General features: G+C 39.1%; 2 protein-coding genes across 2 annotated transcripts in view; one reads left to right on the top strand and one right to left on the bottom strand.

The window, feature by feature from the left end:
* ogdhb (oxoglutarate dehydrogenase b) overlaps positions 1-1,346 on the top strand; it is a gene marked incomplete at both ends in the record, with an annotated part of 32,433 nt that extends 31,087 nt beyond the window's left edge. The window contains 2 exons of the mRNA XM_080046899.1: positions 108-262; positions 1,232-1,346. Coding sequence (XP_079903025.1) covers positions 108-262; positions 1,232-1,346 — 270 coding nt within the window. The remainder of the gene's footprint in view (positions 1-107; positions 263-1,231) is intronic.
* Positions 1,347-4,719: 3,373 nt separating this feature from the next.
* pargl (poly (ADP-ribose) glycohydrolase, like) overlaps positions 4,720-14,461 on the bottom strand; it is a 12,351-nt gene continuing 2,609 nt past the window's right edge. Inside the window, exons 4-18 of the mRNA XM_080047255.1 lie at positions 13,136-13,565; positions 12,904-13,023; positions 11,227-11,316; positions 10,802-10,873; positions 10,620-10,706; positions 9,337-9,497; positions 8,940-9,019; positions 8,669-8,741; positions 8,458-8,533; positions 8,155-8,302; positions 7,489-7,567; positions 7,068-7,176; positions 6,717-6,813; positions 6,066-6,194; positions 4,720-5,441 (exon numbers count right to left, since the gene is read on the bottom strand). Coding sequence (XP_079903381.1) covers positions 5,326-5,441; positions 6,066-6,194; positions 6,717-6,813; positions 7,068-7,176; positions 7,489-7,567; positions 8,155-8,302; positions 8,458-8,533; positions 8,669-8,741; positions 8,940-9,019; positions 9,337-9,497; positions 10,620-10,706; positions 10,802-10,873; positions 11,227-11,316; positions 12,904-13,023; positions 13,136-13,565 — 1,867 coding nt within the window. The 3' untranslated portion in view covers positions 4,720-5,325. The remainder of the gene's footprint in view (positions 5,442-6,065; positions 6,195-6,716; positions 6,814-7,067; positions 7,177-7,488; positions 7,568-8,154; positions 8,303-8,457; positions 8,534-8,668; positions 8,742-8,939; positions 9,020-9,336; positions 9,498-10,619; positions 10,707-10,801; positions 10,874-11,226; positions 11,317-12,903; positions 13,024-13,135; positions 13,566-14,461) is intronic.

Raw genomic sequence — 14,461 nt, 5'->3', positions numbered from 1 at the left:
TCTCTCTCTCTCTCTCTCTCTCTCTCTCTCTCTCTCTCTCTCTGTCCCTGTCCCTCTCTCTCTCCCTCCCTCCCTCTCTCTCTCTCCCCCTCCCTCCCTCCCTCCAGCTCTCTCCGTTCCCGTTCGACCTGGTGAAAGCAGAGACGGAGCGCTACGTGAACGCTGACATGGTGTGGTGTCAGGAGGAACATAAGAACCAGGGATACTACCACTACGTCAAGCCCCGCATTCGCACCACCATCGGGGGCAACCAGCCCGTCAGGTGAGGGGGGGTCACTACCAGATGCATTTTAACCCTCCCGTTACCCACAGATTTTAGTTACACTGTTTTTCCTTGGGGTAAATTTCCCATGGATAATTGGAGGGTTAATACATTTAAAATTTGGATATCTTGTCCACTATTTTTCATTTCAAGGGGCAACCGTGGCTCAGGTGGTAGAGCGGGTTGGCCAATGATCCAAGGGTTGGCGGTTCGATCCCCGCTCTGCCACCAGTGTCATGGTTGTTGTGTCCTTGGGCAAGACACTTCACCCACCTTGCCTCGTGTGAATGTGTATGACTGCTGTATGTTTGAGGTGGTGGTCTGAGGGGCCGTAGGCGCTGAATGGCAGCCACGCTTCCGTCAGTCTGTGGCTACTAGTTTACCACCACCAGTATGACTGTGTGTGAATGAATGGAACCTGGAACCCTGTAAAGTGTCTTTGAGTGCCTTGAAAAGCGCTATATAAATCCAATCCATTATTATTATTTACGATCAGATGAGTGTGTTTGCTACCTGATATAGAGATTTAAGTTCAAGGTGAAATATGTATTGATTTCGATTAAAACTACACAAAAAGACATGACCAATGTTATACATATTGTCGAGTTGTGTACTAAATATAGCACAAATGTTTCCATACATTTTCAAATTAGAGAAATTGTTCCTTTTAATAAAGCAACGCATCGCATTATATTATTAGAATATATATAATTTTACAAACGGTGTATTTAAAGTGTCTCCCCTGGAAAAAAAAAAGTAGCTACCTGCTCTATTGTAAAGATTGACACCTCATTCAGTGTGTGTGTGTGTGTGTGTGTGTGTGTGTGTGTGTGTGTGTGTGTGTGTGTGTGTGTGTGTGTGTGTGTGTGTGTGTGTGTGTGTGTGTGTGTGTGTGTGTGTGTGTGTGTGTGTGTGTGTGTGTGTGTGTGTGTGTGTGTGTGTGTGTGTGTGTGTGTGTGTGTGTTGTAGGTACGCTGGTCGTGACCCTGCCGCGGCTCCAGCCACAGGGAACAAACAGACACATCTCTCGGAGCTTCAGCGTTTACTGGACACAGCCTTCGATCTGGAGAACTCAGGAAAATAATAACAACCAGTTTACACACATTCCTCTATCCCGTTCCCCCTTTTAAAGGTGCAGTCAGTGATTCTGGAGAATGCTTGTTGGTAAAAAAAAAATCACTTTTTTTGGTCAAAATCAGTGAATATCTCCTCATGATCCGCTACCTGTCTGTACTGTGTGCGCTGAAAAAAAATCCAGTGTTAATACATAGTTGAGCCTTAGGTTTTTGTTTACATAGCCTTTGTTTACATGCCAGTTTACAGAGCCTAGGCTGTGTATTAACACTGGGGGGTTTTCAGCGCACACACAGTACAGACAGGTAGTGGATCATGAGGAGATATTCACTGATTTCGACAAAATTGTGATTTTGACAACAAGCGTTCTCCAGAATCACTGACTACACCTTTAAATGCTTTTTGCATTGATGTGTTTTAACTCAATATACAGCTCCGGAAAAAAATAAGAGACCGGTCTGGATTTTTCTTAAATCTTTATCTCTACATTACTTGAAAATGCTCTTTAATGACAATATTTTTATTGTGAATTTGGTAGAAATGTTGTCAGTAGTTTATAGTATAAAATCAAAATGTTCATTCTACTCAAACATATGCCTATAAAGAGTAAAACAAGAGACACTGAACATTTGGAGTGGTCTCTTCATTTTTTTTTCCGGAGCTCTATTTACTTTTCGAGCCACTTTCAGAAACTAACTGACTTCCAAACAATGTTACCGTAACGACCTTGTGTCCACGGTAACGGACACTATTGCATACATGTTAAAACAAAATGTGAGTTTAAAATGCATTGAATGTAATGAGTAATATGAATTTCATACAACACTGATGATTTGAAGACATTTTTAAAAGTTTTTAATCTCAAATGTTTTATATGGCTTTTTATTTTGTTAATATTTACAGGACTAAAATGTCAGCCTGCCCGTGAGTCCTACCTGGAATCAACTGTTGAACAAATACTTTAATTAATCGATTCATGAAATAAAATATTATTATTATTATTATTATTATTATTATTATTATTATTATTATTATTATTATTATTATTATTATTATTATTATTATTATTATTATTAATAAAAGTAAGAAAAGGTTGAAGCATATTATTAAGCATATAATTAATAGGATAGTTTGGACTATGAATATTTTGCGAAATAAGTAAATTTGCCTTTTTTTGCCAAGGGTTAGAGAAAATTCCTGTAGTCCTATTTTAGCTTAGCTTAGCTTAATGGCTGGAAACAGGTTTAATAAATAGCTAGGCTAGTCTAGTCAAGGGGTGACGTTATCTGTTTACCAACAACTTTAAAGGTGCTACGAGGAACTTTCAAATATTTCTGAAACAGTCTAATTTTTCCTTTGATGATCATAAATTACATATAACAGCAAATGAGACCATCAGTGCTAAGAATGCGATTTTTATAACGTTTTTCTTAATGCCTTTGTCATGGGTATACGCTCACCCAGGAACAACAGCTGGCGTATTAAAAACACTACCGCTTTTGTCCAAAGGGGGCGCAAGAATGAACACAAAGTGAAAGTTCCTCGGAGCACCTTTTAAGGGTATTTAACTCAATCTTGGTTATCTCAGCCAAAGACAAACTTGAACTACCGCTTGCCTCCATACAATTGCAAACCAGTGACAGTCCAGTGTTGGTAGTCGATGCTTTAAAGAAGGTGAAGCTCCTAAGAAGATACACTATGGTACAAGGTCAATGAGACCTCACACTATGGAAGGTCACAGTAACCTTTGACCTTTGACCTCCAAAATCTATTAGGTTCATCTTTGAGTCAAAAATCCAGCCTCTCAAAATGATGAATATTTATAGATATACAGTAGATAGATAGATAGATAGATAGATAGATAGATAAGATAGATAGATACTTGATTTTGCAAATGCATATCTAGGTTTTTTTATCTTATTATTTTCCCTCTGCATAGTTTACTCACCGTCCGGCCACATCGGTGTTAATGTCTGTTTGTGCCAAATGTAACAGAATACTTGAAATAATAATAATAATAATGTGTTTCAATAGATAATATTTCGTGCCAGCAATAGTGTAGAAGACTTAAAGGCCTACTTCACCGGTTTGAATATGAAGGTGTATTGAATTCTGAGATCCTATGTAGTATAAATGTGCGAAAAAAATTGAAATCGGTTCATCCTAGCCTGAGAAAAGGCAGAAAGAGTGTTTTTTTAACCCTATATTTCTCTTTCTCGTGACATCACAGAAAGAGAAATATAGGGTTAAAAAAAAACGTACTTTGTAAATATTACTGTGATGTCTTTTACTGTGACATCACAGTAATATTTACAAAGTAAGTTTTTTTTTAACCCTATATTTCTCTTTCTGTGATGTCACGAGAAAGAGAAATATAGGGTTAAAAAAAACACTCTTTCTGCCTTTTCTCAGGCTAGGATGAACCGATTTCAATTTTTTTTGCACATTTATACTACATAGGATCTCAGAATTCAATACACCTTCATATTCAAACCGGTGAAGTAGGTCTTTAAGTTGAAGTAGCTACGAGGGAACTTTTAAATATTTCTGAAACGCAAACTGAAAGTTCCTCGGAGCAGCTCTAAGACACAATGAGATTCCTTAGCTCCGCACATGTCTAGGAAGTATTTATTTTCATATATTGTGTTGTTTGTCTTATTGTTTTCAATAAAGATTCTTGTTGAATAGTGCTGTTCTTCAGTTTTTTTGTTCTGTGGCAAAGTGTGTAGGGCGGTCGTCCACTGGGTTACAGGGTCGGTGGTTCGATCCCCCGTCTCCCCGCCACATGTCCAAGTGTCCCTGAGCAAAGAGACACACTGAACCCTAAATTGCTCCCGATAGTTAGCTTGCACCGTGCGTGGTAGCTGCTGCTGCTGCTATCGGTGTTGGAATGTGTGTGTGATTGGGTGAATGTGTACAAAACAATGTAAAGTGCTTTGGGTCTGAAAAACCAGGGAAAAGCGCTATATAAGTGGAGTCCATTTTATATAAGGAAATAACGCATTTTCATTGGCAAAACACTATTTATTTATTAGTGTTTGAATGCAGCAGATAAGACAACCAATTGTTATAATTCGCATGTGATTCATACAGTATTTCTCTCTATCGCATGTATTAAAGTTAACACATTAAATCAGAAAATGTTTACGACTATTCTACATTTTTGTCATTGTGAACTACTTGGTATCAAAGGTTGGACTAGTGGTCGTTTTTTTGACATTTTGTTCAACTGATTCTGAAAAAAGTCAAATACTTCTAGAACACAAATCAACATTCTTGGTTAAAGCTGGGGTATATGATTTGGGGAGAAAATGGCAGTTGGGATAGAGATTCGAATCCAAATACCTCAACCGCTCCACTTGTTCTCTTTGGTCCCTCCCCTATGGTCCCTCCCTGACACACTCTACACCAACAAAGTCGGTGCCAAAGTGAATGGACAGTCCCAACAGCCAATAAGAACAGAGAATCGGAGCCTTGCTCTGATTGGTCAAAGTGTACAGCTCATGTTAACTTTGACCAATCAGAAATCATACACCCCAGCTTTAAGTTGCAAACCATGTAAACACAACATGTGTACCATGACTTCATGTCTGTGGCCACAATGATCAAATAAAGGCAACATAATAATTTTTCTCTCATAAAATTTAGCAAAATCTCTAGATTACTAAGCAATTTCTTCATTTCTGTTACAGTCATTCAGGCTAGAATTGTGCAAATTCAGACGCAATTTGTGGACTCTCTTCACTAGTGTGTTTCTATTCTACATTTTCTTCATCTATATTGCTTTGTTGAGAGGAGCCTGGGACTAGAATTTCATAGCCAATGACTGCTGCTACAAACAAACACAAACACAAACACACACAGACAGACACACACACACACACAAACAGACAACAACACCCACACACAGACACACACACACTGCTGCTGTAATTGTTAATTTGCATATGACAACTAAACCATCTTGAATCTTGATTGTGACGTCACATTCACAGATGACTTTTGGATCGGCCGATGTTTTTTCTCAGGAATTCGAACAGATCCAGATGTGAACTGCTGGATTTGAACTGAGAACAGAAGTCCTCCAGCATTCCAAACAGTTTCCCTGCAAAGGAGACATTTTAACTTATTTAAAGATACAGTGTGTAATATCAGAGTACTGTGGCTTCATCTAGTGGTGAGATTCTAGATGTCAACGCTCCCTTTGGTAGAATTTACAGAAGCTACGGTGGCCTTCAAGGACAAGAAGCTATAGTTACTAAAGATGGCATCATCCACCACTGCCTCAAGTCTTTCCACAATATCAAGTGATGAGGTGAAGATGTATTTAGTTATTTATTCTTTAGTACTTCTTCTTCTTCTTGGTCTTCCAACAGGTGCATTTCCCCAGGACGCCCACTATATATAAAAACGTGTAAGGCCGTTAAGTTTGTCCGTTCTGTGCTACTGTAGAAACATGGCGGTGCAACATGGCGGCCTCAGCGCCCCGCTCATATGTAGATATAAAAGGCTCATTCATAAAAACAAAAAATTATACACTTATTAAAACATATTTATGAATGTTATATTCCATTTCTACCAATTCTGTTCTGACATTTTTCAAGTGAACAAAGAAACTTAACAAGATACATCGCCCAATACTAAAGACCTCTATACATGTTTTTTAGGGAATTAAAATATATATATGTATGTGTAAATGGAGAATCTGTTTAGTGTTGTAAATTCTCACCGACTGTAGTTCCCTCTGTGGCCAATAGGTGGTGTGTTTGCTCCAGAGTTTTCTCCAGTTTTTGATCCTCGAAGGTGAAGAAAGCCAAACCTCTCCTGGCCCGAGCTGCTGCCATCAGCTGGATCACAGCTACACACACACACACACACACACACACACACACACACACACACACACACACACACACACACACACACACCATTAACCAAGCTGTTAATCAATGCACTGATTTAAAGGTGTAGTCAGTTATTCTGGAGAACGCTTGTTGTCAAAATCACTTTGTCAAAATCCGTGAATATCTCCAACTTGTCCATACTGTGTGTGCGCGCTGAAAAAAAAATCCAGTGTTAATACACAGTCTAGTCTCTGTAAACAGGTATGTTGCTAACTACAGTACGGTGGGCCCCCTTTGTTTACATACCCTTTGTCTATCTGCCAGTTTACAGAGCCTAGGCTGTATATTAACACTGGATTTGTTTTCAGCGCACACACAGTACAGACAGGTAGCAGATCATTAGGAGATATTCACTGACTTTGATAAAAAGTGATTTTGACAACAAGCGTTCTCCAGAATCACTGACTCCACCTTTAAATTAGTGCATTGATTAATAGCTTGGTTTCTCTGTCATTTAAACACTAAAAACTATAAACCTTTGAGTTGTGGGTCTCCGTTGAAAGCTCCACAGCCCCACTTTCCTGTAGCGATGTCCGGCTCATTGTGACTGTGGGCCTTAAAGCCACAGTACGCCTTTAAGACAAATTAAAATCATGACATAAAATAATATGATACAAATAATGAAAACATGAGACTTGAGTCCAACCGCTTCTCTCAAAAAATCCAAATTGTATTAAAGGAATCTGGACTTTACGGAGGCAACCACGGTGTCTCAATCTCAATGAGTCAAAATCAATCGAAATTTCTTTATTATTTTAAAAATGTCTAAATAAAAAGAAGGAAAATAAATGATAAAGAAATAACTTTGCACAAAGTTAAAGCGTCACCTTGTTGAGTTCCCGGGTGACGCTGGTCATCTTGTACTGATCTCGACTGTGTTTGAAGTGCAGAGCATCGATGGCTAAGATCTGTCTCTTCAGCCGAGACCACGAGTCTCTGAGAAAAGAATCAACTTAATGAATTAAAAACAAAAAAGGTAACACTTAAGCAATATCACATGAGAGGAGGGAGCAATGTTGTCGCTCTATATCTGCGCTGCTGTGTTTCTCTTCGGCACTCGGCACGCGGCCTCGTACCTACGACCGAATCACAGCAGCGCAGATCTGTATTGTTCATGTACAAATGGTGAGCCAAACGGTAGCTATGATAAATGCTGTGGAAATGTTTGACGCTAAATGCCAATAAAAAAAATATATATATATAATAATTAATCATTCGAAATACACAAATGCTGGTGTTATACTGAACCTTTCCATGCGATCTTCATGAGGTCCTGTCCACTCAAAGCTGTCGCCAAAACCAGCGTAATCACTGAACTGCTGAGAGCCTTAACAACATAGATAAACACAATGTTAAATGCGATATATTAAATTATAAGAATATATATATATTATATACAGCTAGATGTGTTGTTTTATTTTTTACCATCAGACACAGACATTCAAACACAACGTTAATGCCTTTATTTAACTATTAATATAAAACTCATTTGAAAACCCAATAACTGTATGTTGAGGAATATTTGAGGTGAAGATGTATTTAGTTATTTATTCTATAGTACTTCTTCTTCTTGGTCTTGCATTTCCCCAGGAAGCCCACTATATACAGCTCTGAAAAAAATTAAGAGACCAGTCTGGATTTTCCTTAAATCTTCATCTCTACATAACTTATTGAAAATGCTCTTAATGACAAAAAATGTATTTGAATTTGGTAGAAATATTGTCAGTAGTTTATATTATAAAACCAAAATGTTCATTCTACTCAAACTAATATAAAAATATGCCTCTAAATAGTAAAACGAGAGACACTGAATATTTGGAGTGGTCTCTTCATTTTTTCCAGAGCTGTACTGTATATAAAGAAGCATAAAAGGCCGTTAAGTTTGTCTGTTCTGTGCTATCATTTCCTCTCTACCTGTGATGACCAGACACTCGTTGTCGGCGAGTTTTTCGGTGAAAAGTCGAGACACGATCAGCTCAGGGTTTATGAGGAACAGGATCTCCTCTTGAACGAGACCGGAGCTCAATACGCCTCCGCCGATGTAACTGCACGCAAAGTCCACCTGCAAAATAACATGTTTAAAATTAATTGTAAGCTCAAATGTGTTACTTAAGGTGTGTGTGTGTGTGTGTGTGTGTGTGTGTGTGTGTGTGTGTGTGTGTGTGTGTGTGTGTGTGTGTGTGTGTGTGTGCGTGCTGTGTTTTGGTCAGTTCTTACCTGCAGCATTCCTGTCCCTTCAGTCTCAATGGTGCCGTGTGATGTGACGTGCAGTTTAGGCATCTTGTTGTCACAGCTACCACCCACACACACACACACACACACACGCACACGCACACACACACACACACACACCTCAGTAGAGTTACACTTAAAGCATTTGTACAGCTATAGTTTGTTCACAAAAACACACACACACAAAAATGATTACCCTCTCCACTTGGATACGTCTGTGTCTCTGCGGCAACGTCTCTCAAACGTCACCAGTCCGTTTAGATTGGTTTCTGAAATCACATCAACAACAGTCATTGATTGATAGATGGATAGATAGATAGATAGATAGATAGATAGATAGATAGATAGATAGATAGATAGATAGATAGATAGATAGACAGACAGACAGACAGACAGACAGACAGACAGACAGACAGACAGACAGACAGACAGACAGACAGACAGACAGACGTTTAGCTTCAACTCACTCTCATCTGTCACCACTTTGAAGTAATGCATGATCGCTCGCAGCTTTTCCTTCTTTCGTCCGGACCAGTTTCCAAACAGGCTGCAGACACAAGGAGTAAAAAGTAAAAGTTCATTTAAACAGAATAGTGAACAAGATTGGAGAAAAACTATTAAGGTAAGTATGTAGGCCAACTCAAAATGTCAAGCCAGGGGCGCCCTTAGCTCAGTTGGTAGGGCGTCCCCCCCTGTCTGTCAAGCCATCTGTCTTCACTAGATGTGAAGTAATTTGCGTGTGTGTGTGTGTGTGTGTCTGTCACTCTGTCTCTGTGTGTGTGTGTGTGTGTGTCTGTCACTCTGTCTGTGTGTGTGTGTGTGTGTGTGTGTGTGTGTGTGTGTGTGTGTGTGTCTGTGTGAGACCTGGTGAAGTTGATGGAGGGGTAGTTGTGGTATTCTGCCCGGGAGTCTGTCGTGTTGCGATGAGGAAACGTGCAGAAGAAAGCGTTCGCCAGAAGACAAGAAATCTGAGTCTGAGACAGAGTGATGGAGGCAGGGTGTCCTCTAGTGAGCAGGGGCAGGGCCTGGAGACAGACAGACAGACAGACAGACAGACAGACAGACAGACAGACAGACAGACAGACAGATAGATAGATAGATAGATAGATAGATAGATAGATAGATAGATAGATAGATAGATAGACAGACAGACAGACAGACAGACAGCCAGATAGACAGACAGACAGAGAGACAGACAGACAGACAGATAGATAGATGGACAGACACACACAGACAGACAGACAGACAGACAGATACACACACGTGAGAAGCCGGGTTAGGGGAGTTTGATTAAGTTGATCCATCCTTTCAAAATGAACATGAGTTTCTCTAATTAAAAACACACTACTTTTCAGATGTATCACTTTAATGTCGAAACGTTAAAACATTTAACGTAATATGACATAATTCACATACTGTATTATTTCACATAAACAAAATGTCTCTCACATACAATATTTTACCTCACAAAACATTCTAAATTATAGGCTACCAACTACACAGACCACCATGCACATACAGTATACAGATATTTGCACCATGGCCGATCCCATATACTGTACGTTATGCTACTGACTGCAGGGTTTCTTACCCTCTTTCTTTTTTTACATATAGACCCAATGTTAAATTCGTTAGCAGAATCTATGACTAAAAATGTTCGTCAACAATATTTCTTTCATGATTAGATTTTGATGATAAGAACTTTGATAAAACGTATTTTTTTTGTTTTCCCAGTTTTTCATCATTTTAAAAGGTGCAGTGTGTAATATGACATCATTAAGTAAGTTCTACAAAGTTCTAGAATGCAACGCTCCCTGGGTAACCCCACCCCTTTAGAATAATAACAGAAGCTACAGTGGCCTTCAAGGACAAGAACAATTCTAAATTTTAAACAATGCATCTGATGACATTCCAACTATGACACTTTCAAGATGGCGGCACAAGGCCTTGGTCCAAAATATGCAGAAATATGGACATATATGAGACACTTTCTAAGGGAAAAATAAATAATAAAAATAAAAAAATTCAGCTATTATGCACTAAATTAAATGTACTTATGGATATTATAATTACTTTCTACAAAATCTGCTAGGAAATAAAACCCAAAATTCTACACACTGCAGGTTTAAGTTTAAAGGGTTTCTTACCTTCTTTAGTTGCTCAGGAAGCTTCAAAGCTAAAGCAGCGATCTTTGGGAACAGTTCACTGAAGTAGTTATCTGATCTGGGAATGCTCTGGGAAAAGGAAATATGATTATTGGGTTTTGATATTTGGACCAAAAAACTGAATTTTGACTCAGTTAGATCAAGGTAAACACATGAGCACTGACCTTGACGAAGCTATCCAGAGCATCGAAGGACCACTGGCCTTTATACTTTGGGTTATACTTGAAGATAGCTTCCTAGAGAGAGAGAGAGAGAGAGAGTTAGAAGATAAGTTTTTGACAATATTTAAAGGTGCTCCGAGGAACTTTCATTTTGTGTTAAATTTAGCGTACCCTTTGGACAAAAGCGGTAGTAGCTTTTACCAGGCCAGCTGTTGTTCCTGGGTGAGCGTATACCCATGACAAAGGCATTAAGAAAAACTATATAAAAATAGCATTCTTTACACTGATGGTCTCGTTTGCTGTCACATGTCATTCATGATCATCAGAGGAAAAAATTAGACTGTTTCAGAAATATTTAAAAGTTCCTCTTAGCACCTTTTAATGTATACGAATCTTCCATTGCTAATTGTCCTTTGCTGTAAACAGACCTTCACATCATCTACTGTCGCAGTTTTCTTCTTGGCCAGATCAGTCAGATGTTTGTAAATCACGCTCCACCTCGGCACAGCTTTGTTTGACTGTGGACAGAAACGTTACACACAGAGTTCTTCTCACTGCTTAAAACAAGATAGATTTAATACGTTTAAACCTGCAGTGTGTAGAATTTGGGGTTTTATTTCCTAGCAGATTTTGTAGAAAATAATTATAATATCCATAAGTACATTTAATTTAGTGCATAATAGCTGAATTTTTGTTTTTGAATTATTTTTTTTTTCCTTAGAAAGGGTCTCATATATCACAATATCTGTTATATATACAAAACTTTCTTCTGTGCAATCAGCGTCTCTGGATGCATTGAGAGCGGCGTGGCAGGCTGATCTGAATGTACAATTTACAGATGTTGAGTGGTCGAATGTTTTTTTAAGAATACATTCTTCATCTATATGTGCCAGACATGGCTTGATCCAGTTTAAAGTGGCACACAGACTCCATCTCTCTAAAGCCAGAATCTCAAAAATGTATCCATCAAGTGATAGTTCATGCAACAGATGTAAAAATTCACCTGCAACACTAGCTCATATGTTCTGGCTTTGCCCGAAACTCGCTAGTTACTGGTCCTCTATTTTTGACGCTCTATCCAAGATACTTAAGAGACCAATAGCTCCGAACCCTCTTACAGCCGTTTTTGGCATTCAATGTGAGGGTGATCATCTGCTTAGAGCACAATCAAACTGTATTGCCTTTGTCACTCTTATAGCCAGAAGATTAATTTTACTTAATTGGAAGCAGGCTACTCCACCCTCCTTTAAACACTGGATTAGGGACACACTACAATTTCTGAAGCTTGAAAAGTTAAGATTTGCTTTAAAGGGTTCAAAGGACAATTTTAGCAATGTTTGGCAGCCTTTCATTACATATCTGCTTGACCAGCTCTAAGGATGTACACATTTATTTTTTAATTTTATTTTTGTTCACTTGTATTTTGCTATGGATCCCAATAACTCCAAACTGTGCACACACACTTTTTCTTTTTTTGTTGTCATTGTTTGTTTTATTGTTATTATAATAATCATTGATTATTGATTTATTTTTGTCTGTTTGTCTTTGGGGATAAAAAAAAAAAAAATTGTTACATTTGTAAAATGATGTTTTGCAATATTGTGAAAAATCAATAAACAAAGTGGTAAAAAAAAGAAAGGGTCTCATATATGTCCATATTTCTCCATACTTTGGACCAAGGCCTTGTCACCGCCATTTTGGAAGTGTCATAGTTGGAATGTCATCAGGTGCATTCTTTAAAATTTAGAATTGTTCTTGTCCTTGAAGGCCACTGTAGCTTCTGTTATTATTCTAAAGGGGTGGGGTTACCCAGGGAGCGTTGCATTCTAGAACTTTGTAGAACTTACTTGATGATGTCATATTACACACTGCACCTTTAAGTTATTACTTTATTAGTCAATGGATACTTTGAAATTTGTCTTTTCACATCTCCCCTCTCAAGTTCCCACACTCCAGAGGGGGTCAGAGCGCAGGGTCAGCCATAGTACGGCGCCCCTGGAGCAGTATTAGGATTGAGTGTCTTGCTCAAGGACACACAATGGTAGAGATTGTTGGGCACCGTAGATGTAATAGCAGCCACCGCTAGTTTTCCTCTATCCACTCACCATTAATCCATTCTTGGTCATGAGACTGGCTGGAGAATGCGGCATTTTCACGACGTTACTTTGCCAAACGTCGCTCCCGCTCTGTGGCATAAGGCCGGCTCCGCAGTTAAACACATCGACCTGGATTAAAAAAGTTCCTCATAGTCACTTTAAGAAGAGTGTTTGAGTAAAAGTACTGAATTATTTTGCATCAGTTAAACAGAAAGAAAAATATTTTTAAAAAAAATCTTACGTCTACCAGCACGGTGTGTGTCCGACTGTAGCTCAGTTTTCCCAGTTTGTTGTCACAGTGTTGAATTTGTTTCATTTCGATCAAGCTGACACATGAGGAACCCTGGGTCTCTCTCTCTCCATCTCTCTCTCTCTGTGTCTCTCTCTCTCTGTCTCTCTCTCTCTGTGTCTCTCTCTCTCTTTCTCTCTGTGTCTCTTTCTCTCTCTCTTTCTCTCTCCCTCTCTCTCTCTGTGTCTCTTTCTCTCTATCTCTCTTTCCATCTCTATCTCTCTCTCCATCTCTCTGCATCCGAGAGGGTTCACCCCCCACGGCAACAGGCCTGGCGTCTGTAGCAACCAGCGGGCTTGTATCCCTGGCAACGACACCTCTCTCATCCCCGGATACAGAGCTGTCATCCGAGGTATACACTCTTCTGTCCACGGCAACCGACCTGTCATTGAAATTGAAATTGAAAATGTAATTGAAGATATACAGCTCTGGAAAAAATGAAGAGACCACTCCAAATGTTCAGTGTCTCTCGTTTCACTATTTATAGGCATATGTTTGAGTAGAATGAACATTTTGGTTTTATAATATAAACTACTGACCACATTTCTATTTTCTACCAAATTCCAATACATTTTTTTTGTCATAATGGTTACGTTCCGAATCGCATACTCTTTCTTTTTTCTATTCTACATACTACATCCGACGATAAAAAGAATCTAGTTAGGATGCAGTAGGCATACTATTGGGACATACTTTACTCTCTTATTTCATCATAACATTGCGCCTTGATCTTGCCTCTTGCTTTTATATCCGTTGCATCCCCGTTTGTTTTCATATGGAGGCTTTGTCGATGTTACGTCACTTCACGTGCGCACTGGATTGTGGGTCAGAATCGCCCAAATAGGATGCACTTTTCAACACTAACAATCTTGGCCGCATGAAGTAGGACATCCGGGTACTTCTAACCATCCTAAATCTGGCCATAAGAATCGGGACATCCTAAATCTTTTTTCTACATACTATATAGTAGAAAGTATGCGATTCGGAACGCAACCTAAGTGTTACGATCCTGCCTGGGCCTCAAGCCCTTTGTGGTGTTGTTCTGCCCTTTCCCTTGTCTGGTCTGATTGCAGGGTTGGAATCAGGTGTGCAGGAGCCAGGCACCGGCATCCACAGCTGCCACCAATCTTCTAATCTACTGCTCTTCATATACCCGGCCCTACCTTCCAGACACTGCCAGATTGTAAACTCTGTTACCAAGTCAGTAACTCTCCAGCCACCTAGACCCTTTGTAGTTCCGCCTGCATTTAGCTTGTTGCTAATTCTGTTCTTTTTTGC

Source organism: Ammodytes marinus (assembly GCF_949987685.1).
Source record: "Ammodytes marinus genome assembly, chromosome: 18".
NCBI lineage: Eukaryota > Metazoa > Chordata > Actinopteri > Uranoscopiformes > Ammodytidae > Ammodytes > Ammodytes marinus.
The sequence above is the reverse complement of the archived record's forward strand: the minus strand, read 5'-3'. Positions and strand labels throughout refer to the sequence as shown.